This window comes from Lutra lutra, chromosome 18 (genome assembly GCF_902655055.1).
Source record: "Lutra lutra chromosome 18, mLutLut1.2, whole genome shotgun sequence".
NCBI classification, from domain to species: domain Eukaryota; kingdom Metazoa; phylum Chordata; class Mammalia; order Carnivora; family Mustelidae; genus Lutra; species Lutra lutra.
The window spans coordinates 19,149,865-19,176,721 of NC_062295.1; the positions used below are offsets into that span (position 1 = coordinate 19,149,865).

A 26,857-nucleotide genomic window follows, 5' to 3' on the forward strand; every position below is an offset into this window, starting at 1 on the left:
GTAGAGTAAGAAGTGGAATTAAAACATTTTTAGGCTGCATTTTGTCAGCAGCCACAGATGAATGTTTCAATTCTGAGAACCTGAGATTGTCCAGAAAAGCAGAATTCTGAGTATAGGGTGGAAGCTATCACAAAGTCGGAAACCAGTGTTTTGAATTTCCCAAAGCCAACGTGAAACGGGGAATGGGGAGTGGTCCCTGAAGTACTAGATCTGAATGAAGTTGTTCTTCCTAAGGGTTCGTCTAGACTGCCTAGTTCGGTGCTCACCACAGTTTGCAATATTCCCCCGGCTCCCACCCGGTGGGAAGCCTTTATCACACAGTCCTAACTGCACTTTTCACATAATGCTACTATTTGGGCACCCCTGAAGCCAAAGCAATAAAAGATCCTAGGGGAGCCTTATATTAACTCAAACATGATGCCAGAGTCATCTCCAAAAAAGTTTATTAGCATGATTAAAAACATTTTTTGAATAATAACAGAAAGAATTTCTAAACATGAAAGAATACCAGTGGCTATACCTTTTATAACCAAATATTTGCAACTGAACGGACAGCTTTATTGCCAGTCTTCACTTTATTAAAAACAATCCATATTTATTGGTTCCTCGTGACGTCGTGACTATTGCTTTGACTGGGAATGAGTCCCTACTGTAATTAAGTATAAAAAATATCTTCCATACTTGGGAGTGTGACCTGTATACTGAGTAAAGAGTTGATAAAAATCCTCAAAGAGTTGGGTTTTGTTTTTTTTAAAAACATTCCTTTTACACACTACAAAGAAATCATTAGTATTTTGGCTTTTTAAATTCCTACATGATATTTAGAATGGCAGTCCCCAAAGGTCCTCCCTTCACGTAATCGCAAACGCAGACCCTCTTCTGGAGTGTACATTCTTGGGGTGGGCTCTGAAGACTTGGGCCTCCACGTGTCTATACTGGTTTGAGAACAAAGACAGCGTCGTCCAGAACGTAGTAGTCATTGTACATGTCGCCTTCACACAGGTATGGTAATCTGGTGAAAGCTTCGATAACAAAACCAGCTTTTCTGAAAACTTCTGGCAGACTATTCACTTGTTCTTCCCAGTTCTGTCCCTTGATTTCTAAAATTTCTGATGGTTTCTCCCACTTGCCACCTACTAAAACAAATAGAAACATTAAGTTAAATTCTTGAACAAGTTAAGGTATTCAGAGAGAAGGGAGGAAGAACAACATTTGCCAGGGACTTGGTATGTGCCAAGCATTGGGTGCTTCGATGACTCATCTACCTGATACCTCCTGAGGAGGAGGGCAGAGACCAAGTATGAACCCAGAGGGCTGAGGAACTCGCCCAAGCTTGCAAGTTAAGAGCAGAAATGTAACCCTGGGTTTATGTGGATCCAAAGCCCACACTTTTACCTTCTCTGACAGAGACTCTCCTGGAGTCTCTGACTCCAGGAGACCAATTAGGTTGTAAGTGTTTATGATTCTGGAGAACTCCACATTAAACACACAAATACGGAAGCAGAGAGTTACCCACAAAATGTGAAAGAAGGTTTAGGGATAAATGCAAGAAATATACCTGTAATGAAGTAAATGTATGAATGAGACAGGCTGAAAGCAGACTAATAAAAGTTTTATTTATAAAGACAGATCATCGGTGTATTTTTCAAGGGAAGGTGATGGGACCTACTCCTTAACTTTTCATAACAATTTTATACAAGTTAAGCTCCAAGACCAGAGAGAGGTAGAGCTCGAGAATGACTGGGTCAGCCTAGCATTTCTTGGACTAGTGGCTGAAGTCTGTATCCGTCATTTCCAAGCCCATGAGTGTCAGATGCCTGTGGAGCAGGGGTAGGGGTGCCTGGATAAGGTCTCCAGGCCTTCAAGTTCACACCAAGCATTGGCTACAGACACATGGACACAAAGATAATGGTATATGTCAATTCTGGGGTGGTTTTAGGTCCTATGATGTTAAAAAAAAATGCACACATATTAAAAGTATTACTAACTTCAGAAAGAGGGTAGCTTTCTGTGAGAAAATACATGATCAATAGGTCCCAAGAATACATTTACTACAATGGAAAGACTTTTCGCTCTTCTTGGTGGCCCAGCACCTGAACCCTCTTCCTAGAGTCTTGTGGGAGACAAAGCCCGGGGAAGTAGCTTTCCCAGCTGTTCCTGCAGCGAAGGCAGGCACTGGTGCATGACCCAAGCTCAGACACACTCGCCTGAGACATGGAATGAAGAGCAAGTGACCCAGAGAAGTGGGACAGAGGCTCCTTCCCGGCGGGGGCAGAACAGTGTCCATGAGACTGCAGCTGGGGCGGCATCAGGTGGTGTGAACAACTGAGTGTGGCCTATGCCACGGTCCCTAGGGCTAGGCAGCAGCAGTACACCCTTCAGATCAGTTTCACAGCATAATCTGAGGCGTCTGTCTTTGCTGTAGACCCCACAGGATTCTCCAATCCTCCCGTGACTGTGTGAACTACCCCTGAATCCTTTCAATCAACTCCCTCTCACTGAAGTCAGCCTGAGTCCATTTCTGCTGCTTCCAGGGAAAAACCCAACTGATGAGGCCTCTGTAGGGCAGGAGAGGGGGTAGGAAGGAACCTCAACAGAGGGTCCACACTTGGTTTCAACAACACATTAACAAGGGGTTACACAAAGCTGAGGTACAACTAGATAATATCACCAACATGTTTTTTCACTGTACCACAGTGTACTGTTCACTAATTTTTCTCTTCTCGCTTTACAAAGACACTTCCTTGTACTTCTTCCAACTTTCCAGTGTTACTGGCCCAGCACTGAGCACATAGTAGGTCCCCAGGATCATCAACCAAACTACCCTGGAAATTTAAAGTACCAATTACCTGTAAAACAATACTCTTTCTTGGGAATACACACCACGTTAAAATCTCCCTCAAAACATCTACAAGTCCAAGAAAAAATTTACCATATGAACATTCAGGAATGAGCTCTAGGCTAAAATCTCAACTCTAAGTGGTGAAACTCAGTTACAAACAATCTTTTACACAATTTCAAAAAGTTTCAGGTTATGGTTCCTTAATAAGAGTTCCTCTATTCAGTTCTTCTTTTCTAAAGACACAGGAAAAAAAAGAGCCAACTCTCTTCAAATGCACAGTGCCCACCATCACATGCACACACCCCAAGAGATGGAGACTGTGACGGGAGGCAGGATCATTCTCGGCCTGGAAATCAGCCTGATTCTCTTTTATGTCGGTAAGTTTCTTTCTTTCCTCCTCCATTTTATCTAACCAATCACTATTCCTCACCTAATGCATTTCTATTTAAAGCCCCTGCAGATTAATTTTTAAATGTCTAATGCTATGGAAGTGGTCTTTAACCCCAAGACAAATAGGTAGTAACAGAACAGCTGAGAAGAAGTTTCAGATTAACCTTGACAATTTCCCTTGCTGATTTAGAGAAGAGCACCTCACCAAACAAAGGGGTGAAAAGGTTCTTAAAATTCCATGTGCTAGTCATCAATAATGTCATGTCCACACAGGCAAACGTGTGTTGCACATGACGGGCATACACAATAATTACTGAACATTTTCAAAGAATAAGGTGTCTTGGGGTGCCTGGGTGGCTCAGTGGGTTAAAGCCTCTGCCTTCGGCTCAGGTCATGATCTCAGGGTCTTGGCATTGAGCCCTGCCATCAGGCTCTCTGCTCAGCAGGGAGCCTGCTTCCTCCTCTGCCTGCATCTCTGCCTACTTGTGATCTCTGTGTCAAATAAATAAATAAAATCTTCAAAAAAAAAAAAAAAAAGAATAAGGTGTCTGAAAAGCCAGATTTCTGTAAATTAAAAAGTACCTGTCATTAAAAAAAAAAAGCTGCCATGACTCCTTCCACAGAGCATAACCATCCCATACTAGATATATATATATTTTTTTAAAGATTTTATTTATTTGAGACAGAGAATGAGAGAGAGAGAGAGAATGAGGGGAAAGAGGTCAGAGGGAGAAGCAGACTCCCTGCCGAGAAGGGCGCCTGATGTGGGACTCGATCCTGGGACTCTAGGATCATGACTTGGCGCCCCTAGATATATTTTTAAAATTCTGCCTCTATTGACTTTTTCCTCTATTAAGGAGGGAGTGGTTTTAATAATCCATCTCATCACAGTTGTAATAAAGCTAATAATCTCAGAGTTGCTCACAAAGTCTACACCACAGAACAGGAAAGGTAGCAAAAGCTCTTAAAATTATTTTTATCTCAGGGCGCCTGGGTGGCTCAGTGGGTTAAGCCTCTGCTCAGGTCATGATCTCAGGGTCCTGGGATTGAGCCCCGCGTCAGGCTCTCTGCTCATTGGAGAGCTTGCTTCCCCCTCTCTCTCTGCCTGCTGCTCTTACTTGTGCTCTCTCTCTCTCTCTGTCAAAGAAATAAGAAATCTTTAAAAAAATATTTTTTTCTCATCTGTAATGAAATTTGTAAAAAATGTTAACAATGGTTATTTTGGGCATAAAGACTATGGGTGATTTCAGTAATACTCTGATTTTTTTTTTCCTAATCCATATAAATGACTTTCATAAACTATTTTCATTAGTATTATTTTAAAGTAGAATCCTTACCTTTTAAAGATATACCCTGACAGATGTGAAGAGAGAATATCTGAGATTTACCCTAAAATCATGTGGGAGTGAAGGAGCAGGTGGGGGGAGGGAAGGAGCAAGATAAGATTGGGACAAGCAGGAGACATTCACTGTGCTAGCATGCTTGAAATTCTCCATGTCAAGTGTCAAAAATCAGTTTTCTACTTATTTTCCAGCTTGGATCACAATAAAGTGATTTATTCAAAGAGGGCAGGAGAGAGACTCAGGGGAGGGGAGAGAGAATCAAGAGTCAGACGGTTACCCGACTGAGCCACCCAGGTGGCCAAAGTGATCTCTTTATTCCCAAGAAGATAAACTTTCAAACTTTTCAGAGGGTCCTGCATTGGGGGGGGGGGGGAAATAAAAAGAATCCTCTAGTATATGAGACTCCTTAAACGGAAATTCTTGCAGGACTAGGCTTGGTATGACCCATTATCCAAACTTCTCTCTTCGGCGAAGACGCTGTGTCACTGGTGTGGGGGAGGGGCGGCCATTTCCTAGCGGGTCAGGGCTCTCAAAGGAAGCTGTTGCCTGCTCCTCTCCCACACTCAACGTGAACAGTGCAGAAGTCGGAAATGAGTGGAGACATGAAACTCCAAAGTTGCAAGTATTTCTTCTTCCCCGGGACATTAGTTCTCCAAAATTTTTTTAAAAGTCAGCTTCCCTTTAAGACTCTATCTGAAGGAGGACTCCGACTGAGATGCTGCTGGCTAACTGTTGGATCTTGGCAGGCCCACCTCCGTTTGAAACCCCCGTTATATACTGATCATTATAACGTGCAAAGTGTTCGTGCTGCTAAGGGGGCGGCCTCTGAGTAGGAGACTTAAGGCTGTAATTACCGGACCTAGGAGTGAGTCCAATCCCTCAGCGGCAGGTGAGTAAGGACCCTGCTGGTCCTTCTCCAGGTGACCTTACCCTGTCTTCTAGTCTATATTTATCAGGTCACTAAAACACTTCCAGCTCATCTCGATTGTACATATATTAAAATTAAAATGTGGCAAGAATATATTTGCATCACAAATGCCATCATTCTATTTTTAATTTCTCTTCTCTTCTGAATGAAGACTAAAAAAAACCGTTAAGTCAAAAAACAAAACAAAATAAAAATCCTTTCTGAAATTCAAGCATCAGACCGCTTGGATTACTTTTCAGTTTTATGTACAGTACCAAAGGACAAACTCAGACAAATAAGACCATTTGGAAGACATAACCAGGCAGAAGTCAAACTAAAAACTTGCATAAATTCCAATTTGTCTCAACCAGTATGATTTTATGTAAACCCTCCCTTATCCCAAAAAGGGTTCGGGGCAGAGTTTCCCACTCGGAAACACTACAGTGCTTTCCACTTCAGGGGCCTGAGGTTAGAAGGCCAAGGTGGGGACCCAACCAGCATAACTTGGATAAAGCACGCAACAGAGAGAGCACCGGATGGGGTGTCTAGTCCCGGGCCTGCTAACACCCGCTGAGACACCCACAATTATCCCTAAAACGGGCACGTGACACCATGGGACAGGAGAAGTGGAGGCAGGCGCAGCAGCAGAATAGCTACCTTTTATTAAGTTCTTACCAAGGTTTAGCCGAATAAGTATTCCTCAGGCATCAGTGACCTCACCTAAACCTCCCACTAACTCCATGCTGCATATACGATCCCCACTTCGCTACCAACCACAGGGCTGGGACCCAAACTCAAGTCTGTGCTCTTTATCACAACACTGTTCATCAAACAAGGCAGAAGCTACAAGGGACTGAAAGCAGGATGCTGGTGCAGGGAAGAAATCAGATCTGCTTACGGTGGCACGGCTAACTCATTAGGCCTCTGCTTGGTAACCAAATATGCTGGAGGCTAAGCCAGGGCTGTATTTCCCCAGGTGTGGACCTAGTCTTTTATGTCTCCCATAGGGACAACTAGGCTTACAAAGGGATAATTGTGACTGCCGTGAATTCCTAGCAATCCCAACCCCCTACAAGGCAAAAAAAGAAAGAAAAAAAAAATCCCTCACCTCATGAGCTCAGTCAGCAGGGACACTTGCATGAGGTGCTTCGATACCCATTACCACACTGACCACAGCGCTCCTGGGAGGCCAGGGGTATAGATGAGGAAGCACGCTCAGAGATCAAAGGAAAGCTTGTAAGGACGCCAAGAGTAAACTTGGGGACCCCAAATTCCTGACTCCAGATCTGCTGCCACCTCAAGTAATCAGACAGCATAGCCAACAGGAGGGTAAGGCCAGTGAGTGTGAAGAGTTAGGAAAAGTGAGGGGCACTGCTGTCGTACTAGTGTAGTCTTGTTTGTGCTGAGGAAGATGTAAGAAAAAGAAAGGAATCTGGAATTCCCTAGCCCCAAAATGTCCTTAAAATAGAAGCAAAGGCAAAGGGAAGCGAGAAGCCCACTAAACGTGGCTCGTGTGCTTCCTCCCACAGGTGCTGCGCATGACTGTCTGGTCTCTGTCCATCAACCGCCTTACCTCGAAGTGGCCCACACTCAAGGGGCCGTGACCATTCAGTGTTCCTTCTCCTACAATGGGTGCATTACAAGGCAACCAAAAAGCCTGTGGTTTCGCTATGGTGCGGACCAGCCTGAGAACCTATGCTCGGACGGATGCACTGGCGATGCAGGCAAATTCACAGTGAAGGAAGCCCTGACAGAGGGAGAAGTCTCCCTCACTATAAACAGGGTGACTGTGAATGACAGCGCCATCTACATCTGTGGAATCGCCTTTTCCAGATCAAAGCAACCAGGAGCTAAGCGGACCGGAGAAGGGACCACACTGGTGGTAAGAGGTCTGTCAGCTGAGGCTTTGCCCAGCCCTTTAAATGATTACATCACTTATATGCAGGGATGAAGAAACAGATGCACTAACTCAATACCCTAGCGAGTGAAGGGCGTGGTCTGACACAAGCGGATGGGACGTCGGGTTGGAGCACTATTCCAATCCCATCTCCCAGCCTCCACAGACACAAAGTCAGGGCTCTCTCTCACTCTGTGTCTAGACTCTACTAGTGCAGGCTGGCCAACAGGTCCTCCTTTTGTGAATGACAGTGACTGGTAATGTGTCAAGTCCAAAGGGAAACTTGGGATGATTAGTGAGCAGCTTGTTCAGGAACTGGGCTGGCATTGCATCATCTAGAATAAAGCATAAGTGACCAATAAATTGAACCCAGGAAGAAAAAAAAGGCAGTATGGAGAATAAATATAAATTTGAGGAGAAGCCACTGGGGGACCTCTAACCCCACCCATTCTGCATGGCCAGAAGAACAGAAAGGGATCAGTGTGACACTGGCTTCTTGAGATTTGCTACAACCTATGACAATTTCCTCATTCAAGTGAGGGTATTGAACCCAGCTACATCCTACAAATCAAGAAATTAAGGAATTTCGGGGGGGCGCCTGGGTGGCTCAGTGGGTTAAGCCTCTGCCTTCGGCTCAGGTCATGATCTCGGGGTCCTGGGATCGAGACCCTCATCGGGCTCTCTGCTCGGCCTGCCTCTCTGCCTACTTGTGATCTCTGTCTGTCAATTAAATAAAAAAAATCTTAAAAAAAAAAAAAAGAAAAGAAAGAAATTTCAGGAAAAAAGCTTCACACGATTCTGGGGAAAAGAAGAGAAAGGAGATAATCCTTGACTTTTTTGGATCTCTTCCGTTAAAAAGGACTCTGGTACGATGAACACTGAAATCATTAATACACTAACTCAAAATCAACCAGCCCTACCACTTTAAAATAGGACTTTAGGGACCCGAGATCATCCTGTATTATAATTCCTGCTTGGGTTTTTGGTACCCCTTTGTTATTTAGCCTTAGTTTACTCTCACCCGTAAGATAAATTATAAGTGAGTTAATACACATAAAACACTTTTGATGATGCCTGGCTTATAGCAAGTATGCTTAAATAAATGTCAGCTACAGACATTAGAACAAATATACAACAACTTTGGAGACTTGTATTAGTCTACAAAAAACGTCAGCCAAAACTAAAAATAGTTTGTAAAGAGATGAAAGGTCTCAAAACTGCAAGTTCATGTGAAGACAGATTCTTTTGTAAGAACAGAAATGGAAGTATAACTAAGACAGAGTGATTTCCTGCCTCTTCGACAGGGCTCCAAATTTAGCACTTGAAACTTTTTTTTAAAGATTTGATTTATTTATTTGACAGACAGAGATCACAAGTAGGCAGAGAGGCAGGCAGAGAGAGAAGGGAAGCAGGCTCCCTGCTGAGCAGAGAGCCAGATGAGGGGCTTGATCCCAGGACCCTGAGATCATGACCTGAGCGGAAGGCAGAAGCTTAACTCACTAAGCCACCCAGGCGCCCCTAGCACTTGAAACTTTTTAAAAAGTTTTACAGAGGTGGTTAATCTGTTACAAAAATGTATGCTGTACAAACTGAGTTCACAGGATGAGCATCTAAGGGCTATTTCGCTGGAAAGTACAGAGTGTTCAGATAATAATTACATTTCTAATTGTATTTTGTGCTTCAAATAATCAGGTAATTGAAGACAACACATGTTGCTCTATCCCCACCCAGAGCACAGGACACTTGCTGCAAGGAGGGAGAAATTCAGAATGTGAATAGAGATTCAATAATTCTACCTCCAAAACTTTGTAAGAAAAGAAGGCACACGTTTAACAGTGCCTGTCATTTAAGGGTATAGTAGGTCCTGAGATTCTCAACATAGGGGCTTCTCAGCTCCTTGTAAGGAATGCACTATTCAGCTGTGTATACGAAACAGTTCAAGGTTATAAATGCCAGCATTCACAAACACATGGCAAAAATATCCTAACTCCATGAACAGACTGTTGGTGATCCTTGTACACCATTTCTACCAAAAGAAATTTTAAATGCCCTTACACAAACTGTCCTAAAATGTTTATCTAACTTCAAATAATGTTTTATAAAAAATGATTCTTAGTATTATGGCAAGTAATTGAACTTAATTTTTTTTTAGTTTTCAAAAGAAGTAACAATTTTAGTATATTTAGTATATTTAGAGAAATGATGAACTGGTTTCAGTTCTATCACATCCTTGAGGGTCTTCTGAATCAGGAGACCCTGAATAAATTTTTAAATGACTAGCCAAGCAGAGCAGCTCATGTCTCACCTCTAATACTCAGAGCTCCAGTTGCATTTCATGCATGTATTTGCAATAATATGTTTCAATAATGACTGTGGCTCTTTCTGTTTTTGTAATTAACAAAGAAATGAAGGAACCACACAGACTACACAGCCTCCTGATAGCCATTATATCACTGCTCTCTATCTACATTACTGGTGCACTCGTGATCTTCGTAATCCTCTCCAAAGTAAGTCCAATTTCCTTGCACTAGATGTCCCTATAGCCTGGAATATTATCCTAAGGAAATAACTTCCATCTCTTCACATGTGAGCCTCAGAAATAGCTCACCTAATTAACAACCTCCTGTACATCTGCAGGAAACACCACCTGCAGGAACGGTCTATGGAAGTGTAACTTCTCATCACTGAAATTATTACTAACCAGAGTACAAAACTTGCAATGTTTTCTCTTTAAAACCAGTCCTATGAGAATAAGAAATCCTTCTCTATAACTATCTTATATGCGATCTTTCCACTGGGAAGCATTACTGTTATCTATAAAAGGCCTATGAACAGCCTTTAAGAGCAAAAAGGGGTTAACAAAGAGATGAGAAGCTGCCTTAAAATATTTGTAAAAGGCCTAAAGTTTTTGGGAAGGAATATCTTCTGGCTGTTCACAGGCTATAAGAGGGGGTACATATATGCTATATTAGGATCATGACACAGCCTAGAATCAACATCAATATGAACTGTTATTTTATTAATATAATAAAAGCATCTCAGAAATTACATAGACATTACCTCTTACTGTATATCATTTAAATGTTGAATTAGTTTAATCTTAATATGGTAGAGGATATCTGCCACAACGGTTCTGAGTACATAAAATGTCTTAAAAGACTTTCCTTTTTTCTTCACAGTCAAAATCTAACTCTTTAAGAAACAAAGAAACAGAAGATTCACAAAAGGTACAGCCCAACGCTTATATCTTTTAAACGGTGACTGGTTGTAATGATTTCAAACCTGAAATAATGAAAAAATTACAGAGAACATCATGGTAACTTTCAACCATAGGTACCATTTCTTATTACTGAGAAACTCAAGGATAATCTCAAGTGGTAAACTATGATTTAAATGTGATCATTCTCAGCCACTAACCCTACCAAACACACTCAGACTACAAGAGTTAATAGTGAGTGTAGATGTGCTGGGGGGTGGGGGCAGTCCACCACTCTGACTGGTGGCAGTAAAGAAAGACAAAGCTCAGATGTGTGTGCAATAATTACTCTTCTAGTCCTAAGAGAGACAGGCGTTTTGTTCTCATTTCTGTTTACAGAAGAAGAGCGCCCGGCGTATTTTTCAGGAAATTGCTCAAGAACTATATAGTAAGAGACACATGGAAACAAGACAACAACCTGTAAGTGTAAAATATCAAGGAGATGTAATGCAGACACAAAGCATGTTGACTGGAAAAGCTAAGCCGCCAGCGAGCCATCAATCATCATGTTTTCCTCTAGAGGAGTCTGAAAGAGACTTTCACACAGAATGCATTTTTATATAGAACCTGTTTCAATACACAACAAAGGGCATCTGAAACAATATTAAATAGAGACCAAGCTGGCATCTTAGCGACATGGAATCTTTCAGAAACACATTGGATAGAGGCAACATTTTCAATTCAGACAAGGATGCTTTTGTGGATTAAAAGATCCTTGCACAGTACCCTGCGTGCAGTGGCGCGCAGTAAGGAAATGCTGCAAACCACTGCGGCTCACGTTGTACAGAACACATCACTTATTGCTAATAAGGCAGAAATAAATTCACAGTAGAAAAGAGTAACTAATTAAAATAAAAATCAAGTCTTTCTCAGTCTTTGGGATTAGAGTGGCAGGAAGAATGCGTTCATATAATCTGTAACATACCTGACAATGTCTCTTTAAAGTCCTATATAACAGGTTTTCCAAACAAGATGCTCTTCTAGTGCTAGTGGAACAGATACTGAAGTTCCCATCATGCACAATCAGGCTGCCCAGATTTAAATTAAAATGCATACGATATAATGAACTTATACACAACTAAGGATTTTTCTTTTTTCTTTTTTATTTGTCAGAGAGAGAGAGAGAGAGAGAGAGTGAGTGAGCACAGGCAGATAGAGTGGCAGGCAGAGGCAGAGGGAGAAGCAGGCTTCCTGCTGAGCAAGGAGCCCGATGTGGGACTCGATCCCAGGACTCCGGGATCATGACCTGAGCCAAAGGCAGCCGCTTAACCAACTGAGCCACCCAGGCGTCCCACAACTAAGGATTTTTCTTAAACAGCCACCAAGAGGGCAAATGTAACAAGTGTCTGATATGAGGGTTTTCCTTTTTTCATCCAACTTTTAAAAAGGATTTTCATCCAGGAAAGAGTGTGGTTTAAGTAGTCATTTCATAGTTTAGTGTGTATATACATACATAAAGAAAAGGTCTAATCACCTAAGATACCACTCTGCATAATTAAAGATGCCTTGTTCACTCTTTCCTTACTGAAGCTAGAGCATCTTTTTCTGCAAACATACAAAGATAAGTGTCTTGAAGACAAGTCTAGAAGTAAGTACTATTATGTAACCCAGGACTCTCCCAACAGCATCTCAACAAGAAAACTAATTTTCAACAGAGCACAGAGGCATATGTTATTGTATACTGTGAGGATAGACACAGCAAATCCCAGACTGAAAACACTGCAGGCCAAATAATCCTTTGTTTTAACAACAGTATGGACAACAAAAATGCAATGAATGGAATCTTAATATACTTATTAAAATATAATAATAGAAAAATGCTCTAAGAAAAGAAGAGAAAAGTAATTTGCAGTTCGCACATCTTACTCTAAATGCAGAAAGAACAGTAACTGCACTATTAAGATTACTGGAGGCTACTCAGGACACAGAATGCAAGAGGGCATGTTAATTAATACGTTGCTTGCCATGGGGCCTCACTGGTTATATAACCTTAAATATGGCTTGTCATTTACTATTGCAGGAGAAAGGCAACACTTACAAAAACAGAAGAGCACTTTCCAACTATGAAAGACCATAGAAATGTTTTAATTTTCAAGTAAGTCACTGAAAATCCAAATCCAGAAGTTATGGCAGTTTTAATGGACATACGCCCATCAGGGCTTTAAAAAAAACAATTCTCTACAAGGAAGGATGTACAAGGAAACTGTCACTAAGTAATTACCAAGATACTAAAACCCTACAAAATACAACTGAAAAATACTTTCCTAACTTGCCAGAATTCTGAGTAGTCTAACATTTTAAAAATTGCCATTTTCCTAACATATTCCTATATACGTGTCATTTGACACATGAGGTACATGAGGACTGCTACCCTGAAAATTAGAAGTCACATCCCGTGCTTCTGTCTTGGGTGGAAGAATTGTCTTTATGGTTAAGGAAGTGATGGGCCAACGAGACTAAGATGGGAGGCAGGGAAGAAGAAAGGGAAGTGCCAAAATTTGAGTTTAAAAAAAAAAAAGGGAAGACGAAAAACCATCTTGCAAAGTACCTTGGAGTGAATACCATTCTTCTTGTATTGCCACTGGGCAACAGCAGAGTGCACATTTTCCTGCCTGCGCGTGCAAAATGACTTACACCATATGCTACCAACAAAAAGTGAAAAAAGAGAGTAAGAATATGATAGCTAAAATAGAGAGGATCTGACGCAGGAGGTTAAACAGAAACCTCAGAACCTCAGAACACAGAAGCCCCAGCCAACTCTAGATGTCAGTGTTGCGCCAAACAACAGCACCAGGGAAGCAGTGGGCAAGGCACTGCGCTTGCCTGTGCCTTTATAATACTGATTTTTAACCGATTTAGGAGGGGAATATCAGGTAAGGGGTGGGGCCAGCAAGGATGTTTACGGAATAATTACCATCTCACTGAGAAAACATACTATGGATTGTTCTTTGAAAGCTACCTCACTGTAAAAATGTATTTAAAGTACCCACAAGTGTGCATTCATTATTAAAAATGAACTACAACCTATTTTTATTTCATTAAAATGTTTTTTTAAGACATTAAATTAAGACACCTCCTATTAAATGAGGTGAATTGGGGGGGGTGCACCTGGGTGGCTCTGTCATTAACCTTCTGCCTTCAGCTCAGGGTTATGATCCCAGGGTCCTGGGATCGAGGCCCATATTGGGCTCCCTGCTTGGCGGGAAAGCCTGCTTCTGTTGCCTTTCTCATTGCGTCTCTCTCTGTCAAATAAGTAAATAAAATCTTTTAAAAAATAAATAAATAAATGAGGTAAATTCTATGTTTAAAACCCAAGCAGAATTTTAAAATATTTTAAGATCCTGTGAAAATGTCTGGCAGTGATGGCAGTAATAACATGTGTTATTACATGTGCTCAGAAAAAATGGGAAGAGGAGAGAGGGGGGAGCATGTCAACTCCTTTTATTTGTGTGCTTGTATATATTTGTGTGAGTGCCTATGTTGTGCATTCGTGTGTGCTGGGTATAGTGTATGTGCATATACGTATGTGTATATATGTATGTGTATACATGTGCATACGTGCATATATGTGTAACTGACACACAAAAGTAGAAACTAAACAATTGGCTTAAAAAGTCATAGAAAGAGAAATGTTAATGTTTTCTTCCTGTAACTCAAAGTAAACGGTCTTGTGTTCTCCTGGGCATATAGCTCTATTCTGAGACTGCTGGCTTGGATGAAATAAATGAATTTCTATGCTAGATGGCGAAAAAAAAAAAAAAAAAAGTAAGCACTAACTACCCAGGTGAATGGAAAGTGTTAGATTAGATCATTTACTTTTCATTTCTGGGAGTCATTACACTTTGGTACTCCTAGGTCTAGAAAATACACTGTTCTTTGTGTAACTTAACTAGCCGATAAAATCCCTGAGATAAATTAGTATTTGATTTAGAATAAGCCTTACCCAACGCAACAAGGACTGTGTTTCCAAGATTACTGATTAAACTGAAATTGGGATACACTTCCCTTTGGGAAAGTAGTTATATTCCCTGAGATCATACAGATCAGTTACTGATGTATATATTACTATTACTTCTTTTATTTATCCATCTAGAAAACAACATCTGTTGGGTGCTAAACTATTACCCAGTCAAAGGTCTTTATTTCATGCCACTCTTGGGGTCACAATGACCTTGTCCTTCCCTAATCCCACCTTGTTCACACTCTCATGCTTTTGCATATGTTGTACCCTCTGCCTGGTAAAATGCTTCTCAGATACAAACACAGCTCAAATGCCACCTCTTAATGAAACCTTCTATGACCTCCCCTAGAAGTTAATGGGTCTTCCCTTCTCTATACCGATAGTACTTGTCATAGTTCTTATCAGATTATCCTGCCATTGTCTGCTTATATCTGTCTTCTGTATGATTCTGCAAGTATCTTAAGACTAAAAGCAAGTTTTTCATTATCTTTGTATCCCACGGCCTAGCACTGCCCGGTGAAAACTAGGCTCTCCAATACCTTTATATGAATACACATGAACACTGTTTCTATAGAAAAATATTTTCTCAGCATGTCAACGGAGATATGAAGCACACTTCACTCCCTAGCCATCAACCCTCGCCCCTCACTGTAAGCAGTGTTGGTTGAGTCCCTGGCAGTAACTGTCCTTCTAGCTGAGCATCTCGAATTTTCATTGGAAAAAATTAAGCTACAGCTTTCTGTTTAGATTTGAGTTTCCCATGACAATGAGAAGAGAATAATACTGAAACAATTCCCAACAGGAGGGAAACCAGAAAGATGTGGTTCTGGTGTCTACTACACACCCCACCCTCTAGACAAGGGCACTTAAACCACATACTGAAAGAGGTTAGCAGGACTTTTTTTTTTTTTTTTTTAAGATTGTATTTATTTATTTGACAGACAGAGATCACAAGTAGGCAGAGAGGCAGGCAGAGAGAGAAGGGAAGCAGGCTCCCTGCAGAGCAGAGAGCCTGATGCGGGGCTCGATCCCAGGACCCTGGGATATGACCTGAGCCGAAGGCAGAGGCTTTAACCCACGGAGCCACCCAGGCGCCCCGAGGTTAGCAGGATTTCCAGAGTAAGTAATTTCCTTTTCTCTGCTACATCAGACCTGAGTGAATCAGGGACCCCCAGATCACAGGCAAAGAGTGAAGATTCTGTGGGATCAAGTCACACTAACCAATGGGCAGTGCACACTTCGAGACGAGTTGCAATGCCTAATGAAGTCATCAAATTATGATAGTTACTATGAGAAGAGTGAGGTCTCAAACCTGAAGGACACATATTTCAAATATTTCAGTACTGAAGTACTGTGAACATAGGATTAATAAAGCCACAAACAAAATCAAAGTAACAGGACAGAATGGGATGACCTAAATCTAACACGTATTAAATGATCAACACTGAGACAGACACGGTAAGGCACTCTCCTATACATTAGACTCTTTACTACTCAGGACCAACCTTGAGATAAGGATTAGCCCCACTCTTAGAGATGAAACACAAACCTTGACAAGAGGCCCATGTTTCAAACAGGGCCTCAGAGCCCAAGCTCTTTCCATGCAACAGTCTTACCAGTGTTGCTTATTTCTCTTTAGACTGATAATGGGAGTTTTGAGACTAAATATGCCTAATTTAACCAGAACAATGGCCCTAGAAGAAAGTAAGAAAGTTGCCAAAGGCTACTACTTCCCAACAGGCAGCAGCCTCCCTGGTTTCACAGGAGAATTCTACCAAACTTTCCAAGAACAGAGAACCACATGCAATTTAAAGTGTTCCAGAGCATGGAGGAAAAACTTCCAAATTATTCTTTTACAAAGCCAGCAGAATATTGATACCAAAACATGACAAAGATAACACCCTCCAAAAAATAAAAGATGAGATATAAATCAATCATTAGTCATCAATATGTTGCTAACATATTCATTTAGAATTTTTATAAATATAATCTGGCAATGCATTCCAAGAAGATTATCCCATCTAAGCCCGGAAATGCAAGGGTGGATATACAGTATACCCATACTAATAATTTAACAAGTCAAAGGAGAAGAAACAGAATGACTCTCTCCATTGATGTTGAATATACAGGTAACAAAATTCAACAGCGATTCCTGACTTTTTAAGCTCTTAACGAAACAAGATTTAGAAGAAGATGATTTCAAGCCAAACAACGGCAATCTCAAGCCAAAAGACAGCATCATATAATCAAGTAGAAATATTCTCATTAAAGTAAAAAATAAGATAAAAATGCCTACCATTTTTAAAAAACATTTTCTGGAATTAACTACCATTTCACTTGGACAAAAAAGTCTAAACATGGAAAGTAAGTAGCAAAACCATTTGTAGATGTATCAAGGAAACACAAGAGAATCAATACAGAAACTACTAGAGACACTAAAATAATTGAAAAATGTGAAAGATTGGGCGCCTGGGTGGCTCAGTGGGTTAAGCAGCTGCCTTCGGCTCAGGTCATGATCTCAGGGTCCTGGGATCGAGGCCCGCATTGGGCTCTCTGCTCAGCAGGGAGCCTGCTTCCCTCTCTCTCTCTCTCTCTCTCTCTCTCTGCCTGCCTCTCTGTCTACTTGTGGTCTCTCTCTGTCAAATAAATAAATAAAATCTTTAAAAAAAAATGTGAAAGATTACAAAATTAGTACAGACACAAAAAACCAATTGCTTGGGTATGTACACCTACCGTTCATTCTAAACTATGATGAAAGAGCCATTTGCTACAACACGGGTGAAACTGGAGGACATTATGGTAAGTGAAACAAGCCAGACACAGAAAGATAAATACTGCTGATCCCACTTACATGTGGAATCTAAACAAGTCAAACTGGTAGAACCAGACAGTAGAACAGTGGTTGCCTGGGGCTGGAGGGTGGGGAAAATAGGGAGACACTGGTCAAAGGGCACAAACTTCAGTGACAGTAAGTTCTGGGGATCTAATGTACAGCAGGAAGACTACAGTAAGAAACCTTATACTGCACGTCTGAAGTTTGCTAAAAAAAATAGATCTTAAGTGTTATCACACACAAAAAAAGGGTAACTATGCGAGGTGATGAATGCATTAGACTATAGCAGTAATTCACAACATGTATGCATATTAATCATCATGCTGCATACCTTAAATACACATAATTTTTATTTGTCAATTTCCCAAAAGCTGGGGAAAAAATTTAAAAGTTAAAAACCAGGGGGTGCCTGGGTGGCTCTGCCTGTGGCTCACTCAAGTCATGATCCCAGCGTCCCAGGATTGAGCCCCACATTGTCAGGCTCCCTGCTCAATGGGGAGTTTGGGTCTCACTCTCTCTCTACCGCTCCCCCCAGCTTGTGTTCTCCCGCTCGCTCTGTCTCAAATAAACAAATAAAATCTTTTAAAAATAAATAAATAATAACAATAAAATTAAAGCAACCAAACCCATCGCCAATTCCAGATGTCCCTTTCTGGCTTTTACAGTTTATTTTCTCTGTAACATTTATCACCAACAGCATGCCATTTGTTTCCTTTCTTCCTCACTAGAACTAAGCTCCATGAGGGCAACAGTATCTGTGTGTTTTCCACTTGCTGTATCTCCAGCATCTAAGCACTCAGGAAATGCTTTTAAATGAATGAAGATATTCTGTGGCATAAGAGTACCAATTCCCTTCCACCTTCATTATAAGCTCAGTCCAACAGTGTAAATATGCTCAGGGCAGAGGACTCTCTTCCAGACCCAGAGAGTGTGTCATGACTGTCCTATACCCCTCACCGGTTGCTGCTGGGCAGGAACATATGCCCCTACCCTTTACAATGGGCCCTAAAGTGATGGGGAGATTTCTGGGGAACGTTACCCTCACTTATTTAGACAAAACAAAACAAAAAATGTATGGGGGAGAATGGTCCTCTCTTTTCAAGATTTTTTTTCTGGGGGTCAGGGTGCAACAGGGAAGGACAGAGGGAGACTCTTAAGCAGGCTCCACACGCAGTGTAGAGCCCGACATGGGGCTCCAACCTTGAGATCATGACCTGAGTGGAAATCAAGAGTCAGGAGGTTAATTGCCTAAGCCACCCAGGTGCCGCTCTCTCTTAAAAGATTTTGTCATGCCTACACGTGACATTTGGCACTACATTAGCCATTTTGTAATTCTACAAGGAATGCCAATACACTGAATATGAAGAAAGGAAAGCAGGCTTTGAACTTCAACAGAAGAGCTGTATAACAGAATTAATCCAACCACAGAATTGCTTTCCTAAAATAAACTCTTCATTTTTAAAGAGAGAGAGAGAGCGAGGAGGGTTGGGAGGGGGGCAAAGACAGAAGGAGAGAGAGTCTCAAGAGACTCTATGCTGGGCGTAGAGCCCAACACGGGGCTTGATATCAAGACTCTGAGATCAGGACCTGAGCCGAAACAAAGTATTGGCTGACCACCCAGGCACCCTACTCCTTCTGTTTCTTAAAGCAGAAAGCAAACCGATCCATACTTACACATGTACAAAGACCTGCTAAGAGTGTGTTCATTCCACTACTATTTATAAAGCAAACTGCTGGTACCTAAAAGTACATAAACAGGGGCTTCCTCAAGTAAAGTTATATATCCAGTGGTGTGCTGGTAAATGTTTACCAACCACCCTGGAGAGGAGAAAGGCTATTGTGTTTGCCAATTTTCAAGATTTAAGTGCTCCCACCATTGACCATACAATGGTCAGATTCAATAACAGTCCTGTTTGATGACTATTTCACTAACTTCACAACAATAAAATAATCAGCTCTCAAGAGCCAGTAAAACCAGCTCCAGCATACCACTGCTTATATCCAGATGACGATGTAGGTACATATGTGCTGGTAAGGAGTAATTTTCTAGATACACTAAAGTGGAAAAAGGCAACCAAAGGGTTTACAATGGGATTTAATTAGATAATCAATTTTTTCACGTGCACACAGTTATATTTACAGAGACTATCTTAAGAATATTCAAGAGACCCGAACAAGACTATGGAACTGGGATGAATGAGAAAATTTTCATGTATACCCTCTTGCTAACTGCTTGAACTCTTTTAACCATGAATTGCATTTTTTATAAAAATTACAGTTTTTAAAAAATTAAACATTTAATAACCCCTAACCAAAACTGGGTCAGTAAGCCAAATAAACTGAAATTGCAATTAGAAAGGCACATTTTACATTTCTTTTCCAAATTAACCTAAGTAACAAAATTGCTGTGGTTTGACTTAAAGACAAGTCAAAAAAAATCACAAAAAATCACTGCATCTACAATTGGGTTTTTGTTAAAAAATAGATTGAGCCAAGTATGCCAAGCACACTCTGATATTCGTAAAACAGCCCAGTATTCATGAACTCACACGGCAAGGTCACTTTGCAGTTCACAGTCCTCACACCGTGTCACATGGAAATCATCAGGATCTAATTAGTGACTTAGAAAAAGGAAGCAATAATAGAGTGCTGTAGAGCAATCTGCAAAATTTATAGGTCACTAAAGGTCACCCACAGCAACAAAGCTTCTTGTCTCAGGTTTGCTATGTGTCACATGTTAGACTCCTTGGACTCAAGAGGCAACTCTGTGCTATGTGCCCACAATCAAGGAGCTTGTTTTCAGGCCTTGTCCAGTTGGATTTCCTCTCAATTTTTAGTGTGAGCAACACAAGGAAATAAAATTCATGGTTAGATTGACGTTTCTTCCCTTGCTCTTCCACCTCCTGCTATGCCAGGAAATAGCACTAAAATTCTATCATGTGGTTGCCCAACAGGACACAGGAAACTGGGACCTTACAACCTGATGACTAGTGATTGCAATGCAGAGATGGAGTGGAGACTTAATTACACAGGGAACAGCACTGAAAAAAGGTCAGGTTGCTGAATTATCAAGGATATTTACTAGGGTTTTCACATAGTACACACACACACACACACAACGTAAAGCAATGTCTTCTTTACCATGACAAGTGATTCTACACCAGGAATGTAAAAATGAAGAAGTTAGATGGGGGAGGGACTATCAGGTCTACCTGAGCTCTTTCCCACCCTCTTATTTCTAAAGAATTTTCCATTTCCCCCATCATCAACATAAATCTAAAATCATCTGGTAAATGTCAAAGCAAGCATTTAATCTGAAGGGACTATGACCTGAGGGGAAAAAAATAAGGACCAAAAGATATGAAGGAGCAAGTGAGTAGCAATGATTTACACTTGGGTTTCCATGGTGATAAGCAAACATGAGCATTATTCCCTAAGACAGATTTTCACACATATTTGTTAACTACAACGCTTGCAAAATAGTAATGGGTTCCTTAAAAATGTCTGCACGCTCTTGGAGTTTTTGAATGTAAGGCTGAACTGGACAGTAAAATGGGAAAACTAAAGATTTTTAAATATTAACATGTATTACTTATACAATAAATAATTTTTTATGGGCACATTAACTTGTGAAAATGCAAAGGAGAGGCTTACATCGTAACTTTCAACATGAGCTGAAATGCAGACCTTGCTAGCTAAAACCACGAGTTAATGTGACTACAACCAGGTCACTATAAACATGAAGTTCTATGAAATCAAAGCATTTCTTTTAATATATTCTTCATTCGGTATTGTTGAAGAGCAAGACTACGCAATCAACAAACCAAATGTCACACAAAGAAATGACACATGCTGGAACACAAATGGTCTTTAGAAGGGTAAAAAGATAACAGCATTTATCATTTTGAGAATCTGGAGTAAGAGACGTAAAGTACAAATCAACCAGGACATTCGGCAATATATACAGGTAAACTAAAAGGCATCATTCATTTCTTGACTAGCCTTATAAGCTAATAAACAAATGGTTCAGGCTCCATTTAGGAGCAGAAAATATCGACACATGTCAGGTTTGCAATTTCAAGAAGGCAGACCCAGCTGAGTATTCACTATGACCACTGCAAACGGAGTATCAGAGTTCTGTAAAATCTGCATTAAATGAGCATTAGCCAAGGTCATATTATACATGAGTTAACCATAGTCCTTTAAAATCCAGGCTATTCTAAGAAAACAGAATCACAAACACCAATAAACATCAATGCTGGGTAAGAGGCGACCTGACCACACTTACCGTTTTCCACATAGGGATGAAAGGGTAAAACCAGGGCGAGGATGACCCTGCCTCTAGTTGGCTCCAAGACACTTCTGATATCTTTTAACAAAGTCAGGGGCTGATCACAGCGGTCCAGCAAATTCAAGCAGCTGATGACATCATACTGGAACCCTGTATTCTGCCATTCGTTTATACCAAGCACTCTGAAAACATCAGAAAGAACTTGATTGATATAAACCCCCTGCAAGACATCTTTAAGAACTGAAATGCCAGTACACGCTCTAACATCGTCTTCTAAATCAAAGTAAATGCAAGACCTTTCATTTATAATTTATACTTGCAGTAATAAAATGGCCAGGCCAAGAAAAACAGCAACCATATTTCTCTAAATTTAGCATTTCACCTATTTCCAAACCTAAAAACATATACTTCCTTTGTAAGAACTAATCATGTTTAATATGTATGAAGATATAAAGTGATAAAAATGGTTAGAACTAGGCTATCAAATTCTTTTTTTTTAACCTAAAAACATTTTATTCATTTAAAACTACCTCTTTTGAATATTATTTTTTTAAGGTTTTATTTATTTATTTGACAAAGAGACAGAGAGAGCACAAGCAGGCAGAGGGAGAGGGAGAGGCAGGCTCCTCACTGAGCAGGGAGCCTGACTCGGGGCTCTATCCCAGGACCCTAGGATCATGACCTGAGCCGAAGGCAGCTGCTTAACTGACTGGGTGTCAAAAAGAGACGCCCCTCTTTCGAACTTTAAGCAAAATACAGGAAGTCACCTTTTCTTTTAGTAGCTCAACTAGCTGCTGAGATCCAGGGAACTGTGAGTTAGTAATTCTAAGCTTAGGAATCGAGGTTAGTAGGGTGCCTGGGTGGCTCAGTCAGTTGAGCTTCAAACTCTTGGTTTTGGCTCAGGTCATGATCTCATGGGTCATAGGCTCGAGCCCCACATCATGCTCTGTGCTCAGTGACAAGGTAGGGGGATCAGCTTGAAGGATTCTCTCCCTCTGCCTCCCCTCCCTCAGCCTCCCCCTCTTTCTAAAATGGATAAATAGGGGCGCCTGGGTGGCTCAGTGGGTTAAAGTCTCTGCCTCCAGCTCGGGTCAGGATCTCAGGGTCCTGGGATCGAGCCCCGCATCGGGCTCTCTGCTCGGCGGGGAGCCTGCTTCCTCCTCTCTCTGCCTCCCTCTCTGCCTGCTTGTGATCTCTGTCAAATAAATAAATAAAATCTTTAAAAATAAATAAATAAATAAATAAATAATAAAATGGATAAATAAATCTTTTGAACTATGCCATTAAATTCTTGAACATCAAATGAACAAAAAATCCTACTTTCTACATCCATTGGAATTTAATAATAAAATACAATCTATATTCATGTTTTCTATTCCTGGGGTCCCTCCTATTTTTAAGAATGGCTAGGGGTGATATAAGATAAATTCCATTTACAACCTATGGCCTTTGAACACATCTCTGTTCCCAGGAGAGAGATGCCATTTCATACCCTAGAATCTTCATATCTGAATAACTATATAGAAAACGACAAAGCACAGGACATCCTATTAAAACTGCAAGGGAAGAACGCAGTTAACTTACCACTCTCAGCCCTCAGTCTCTCACTCTCTCCCTCCCTCTCCCTCACTCTCAGAACATTTCTAAGTCCTTTACAATGTTTCATCCACTGCGAGAAGGAATTCTCTTATCAAGAGTCTTTGTTAACCACACCATTAAGGCAATTCTGTAAATTACTGCTGCTTGGTTATGACAATCAGAATGTGGCAGGTGAGGCATGTTATGACAGACGCAGGGGAAAAAAGGAAACAGGAGAAAGGATCTTTGGTAAACAAGTCTCTGATAATGCTGAGTAGGTACAGTAGAGTTATCTTAGAAAATTCTACAAGTATAATGAGGGCTGTTTTAGGAAACTCATTAAAATAGTGATATTTGAGAGCATTTTCAAATAGTAGAATAAAAGAAGCACAAAGCACTCAGCTGCATCTTCTTTTCAGTTTAGATTTTTTTTTTTTTTTAAATAACTAAAGCCTCCTCCAAAACAACACTCTAACCAACTTCAAGGGACTAGTCAGACTCCTTTGTTGCTTGAATTAAGCAGGGCATTAGGGTTCCAAACTCACGCTGTTGTACTGAACTTGTAACTGCAATGATGATTTTATTTATTTTTTTTAAGATTTTATTTATTTATTTGACAGATCACAAGTAGGCAGAGGTAGGCAGAGAGAGAGGGGGAAGCAGGCTCCCCGCTGAACAGAGAGCCCGATGCGGGGGCTCGATCCCAGGACCCTGAGATCATGACGTGAGCCGAAGGCAGAGGCTTTAACCCACTGAGACACCCAGGTGCCCCTGCAATGATGATTTTAGAAACTAGATTTAGCTCATTCAAACTATAAAGATCCTACTTTTGAGATACAAATATTAATCAATTCCCATTTTAAAAACCGAGATAAACCATTAAAAAGAACTATCTGTATATTAATACCTCAGTCAAATAGCCTGTTTCAATTCATAAATCGCAAAAACAAATAAATCATATTCTTGATTTAAAACAAAATTGAACAAAAAAATCTTAAGCCCAGCTACAAGGAAGCAGAAGCCGAGCATTATTACCATATTTTAATCTAGGATAATCTCACTAAATCCATCTCTGAATTACCTGCAGATTTTTTTGTTTTTTTTTTAATTTAATTTTTTAAAAAAATTTATTTGACAGAATGACACAGCAAAAGAGGGAACACAAGCAGGGGGAGTGGGAGTGGGAGAGGGAGAAGCAGGCTTCCCGCTGATCAGGGAGCCCCATATGCGGGGCTCATTCCCAGGACCCTGAGATCATGACCTGAGCCAAAGGCAGACGCTCAATGACTGAGCCACCCAGGTGTCCTTTACCTGCAGACTTTGAAAGAAAGACAAGCTCCTAACAGAAAATTATGGCTTTAACACAGGGACAGTTATGGTTACACGTTTAGAAGCCCAACTTCTTTACTTCTGTTTGGTGATTTTTCATCTATAAACTCAGTTCCACCAATGAAGACAAATGTATTGGCTCTGCTCAAACTGCAGGTTAGCCCAGCAATGAGACACGTGGTTAGGATTTCCTTATGAGAGCAGGGGAAGAAGTGACTTGTCCCAATCACACTGCAAGTCCCTGGCAGAGTAAAAATGGCACCTTGGAAACTCTCCTAGTGCATTATTCAGGTCAGTGAACCTGCTCTCCCCAGCTAAGGCAAGACAGAGCCTGACACTCAGTCTGTGAATGAATGCTGCCAGGGTGGTGGGCTGACACTGGAGGGAGTCTGCATTATAGTCTCCAACATCTCTTCATTAAAAAGAGAAAATAAAGAGGATGTTAACATGAGAAATAGAATTCTTTTTTTTTTTTTTAAGATTTTATTTATTTGACAGAGAGCGAATGAGAGAGAGAATATAAGCAGGGGGAGGGGCAGAGGGAGAGGGAGAAGCAGGCTCCCCACTGAGCAGAGAGCCTGATGAGGGGCTTGATCCTGGGACCCTGGGATCACGACCTGAGCCGAAGGCAGTCGCCCAACCAACTGAGACACCCAGGTGCCCGAGAAATAGAATTCTTAACTACAATATTTTCTTTGTAAGAAAGATCCCAAACCCCCAGATAATGGATTAAAGTCGGGCCTCTTTCAAATTTACATTAAAGATCTGTTCTCTGGTATTAAAAATGTATAGACAATTCCTTTTTGATTACCCATGTTTGAAGAGTCTATGTGAATTTAACCCTAAACCCATACCCTCACAGCTCTGCATCTTGCCACACCCGTATTTCCTCCATCATCTTACAAACTACCCTCCAGGTCACCTAAACTGATTTTGGCACTAACTTTTGGTGAAGCAGACCAAGAAAGGAAAACATATGCTGGCAAAATTTTTCGCTGCCACAGATTCTTTTTTTTTTTTTATGTACTGTCACTTAAATTGTGGAACTGTTCAATAGTGCACACAATCAAAAATTAACTGTATTAATTCTTTCCTATGTCTGTGGCTTTTCCAAAACAGGTTATTTCTAACCCTGGAATTACTATTTTCAAGAAAACAAGTTAAAGTAATAGTTTATCTTCCAGGAGGATTTAAAATATATTTTACAGAAGAAAGCAGTCATTATTTTGATAAATCCTAAATAAAAAGCAAAACACAAACACTATAAAGAAAAATTATTCTTTTGTTTTAAAAATCAAAGCCACATCCTTAAGTTCTACAATCAGGTTCTCTGGCCTAAATAGTGACATCTTGGCAACAAAGAGGAAAAACACGGCTATTTTCTGTGTATCATTTCAAAAATGACAGAACCTTTATTAAAAGGCCAGTTTTTCATGAACTCAGATATTGAAGAGAAACAGAAAATAGCTAGCTCTGAAGTCAAAAAAACAAGGTATTAAGCTACAAGTCTGCTCTGCCATCATGGCTGGATGAACCCTAACCTTAGTAAGATACTACTTCCTCATTAAAATCTGACTGTGCCAAAAAACACCACTTCTGTGAATATGTTTATATTTAATACTAATAATACGTGGATGGAATAGCAACCAGCATTAATTTCCTATTTAAGTCAAACTGCAAATAGATTTTGGCATATGTGCTATACATTAGGGAAAAAACTTAAGCATTTTTTCATATGGGAAAAAGTTTACTACTAGGCCACATACCACATAAACTCCAGATACAATGAATTATTAATTCAAATATCTAAGTTTCACTGATAATTCCATTCAGTCGTTTAGTCTCAAGAAGGGCTTCAATGGCAACCAAGGAACGAAAGGGGCCCGAGTAGGTAGGAGGGAATGACGATGTTTCAAACACCTTCCTCCCCACACACACTTCCAAATCTTTTTTTTTTTAAGTGGAAGGAAAGCACCAGATTAGGAATTTGGCATGATTTAAGTCATTGTTAAAACAAAGGCCAAAACATTCCAAGTTTGGAAATGCTGCATTAATTTCTAAGCAAAGAAATACTTCAGGGCGCCTGGGTGGCTCAGTGGGTTAAGCCGCTGCCTTCGGCTCGGGTCATGATCTCAGGGTCCTGGGATCGAGTCCCGCATCGGGCTCTCTGCTCAGCAGGGAGCCTGCTTCCCTTCCTCTCTCTCTGCCTGCCTCTCTACCTACTTGTGAT

General features: G+C 40.7%; 2 protein-coding genes across 6 annotated transcripts in view; one reads left to right on the forward strand and one right to left on the reverse strand.

Annotated features, from left to right (window-relative positions):
- Positions 1-426: 426 nt before the first annotated feature.
- Positions 427-26,857, reverse strand: part of METTL9 (methyltransferase like 9) — a 47,149-nt gene continuing 20,718 nt past the window's right edge. The window contains exons 4-5 of one of the 2 annotated variants that reach the window (XM_047712860.1): positions 21,718-21,902; positions 427-1,133 (exon numbers count right to left, since the gene is read on the reverse strand). In XM_047712860.1, coding sequence (XP_047568816.1) covers positions 931-1,133; positions 21,718-21,902 — 388 coding nt within the window. In that variant the 3' untranslated portion in view covers positions 427-930. Of the gene's footprint in view, positions 1,137-21,717; positions 21,903-26,857 lie in introns of both variants that reach the window. The other variant, XM_047712859.1, reaches the window with a different exon arrangement.
- On the forward strand, positions 3,104-13,662 carry IGSF6 (immunoglobulin superfamily member 6). Of its 4 annotated transcripts, XM_047712867.1 has the most exons (6): positions 3,104-3,219; positions 7,012-7,371; positions 9,783-9,886; positions 10,559-10,606; positions 10,975-11,055; positions 12,656-13,662. In XM_047712867.1, exons 1-6 carry the CDS (start codon positions 3,114-3,116, stop codon positions 12,710-12,712), a joined length of 756 nt encoding a protein of 251 aa, XP_047568823.1. In that variant the 5' UTR covers positions 3,104-3,113; the 3' UTR covers positions 12,713-13,662. The 4 variants fall into 4 exon arrangements, with proteins under 4 accessions (XP_047568823.1, XP_047568824.1, XP_047568821.1 ...); XM_047712868.1 differs by lacking the exon at positions 10,559-10,606; XM_047712865.1 differs by lacking the exon at positions 12,656-13,662 and having other exon boundaries at positions 10,975-11,750.

What these genes read in the sequence shown, in the direction of transcription:
- IGSF6 (XM_047712865.1), top strand. Translation starts at nt 3,114, where the DNA reads ATGCACAGTGCCCACCATCACATGCACACACCCCAAGAGATGGAGACT. An exon ending in CCTGATTCTCTTTTATGTCG is followed by an intron (nt 3,220 to 7,011) that starts GTAAGTTTCTTT and finishes TTCCTCCCACAG; the next exon opens with GTGCTGCGCATGACTGTCTG. An exon ending in TCTTCGTAATCCTCTCCAAA is followed by an intron (nt 9,887 to 10,558) that starts GTAAGTCCAATT and finishes TTTTCTTCACAG; the next exon opens with TCAAAATCTAACTCTTTAAG.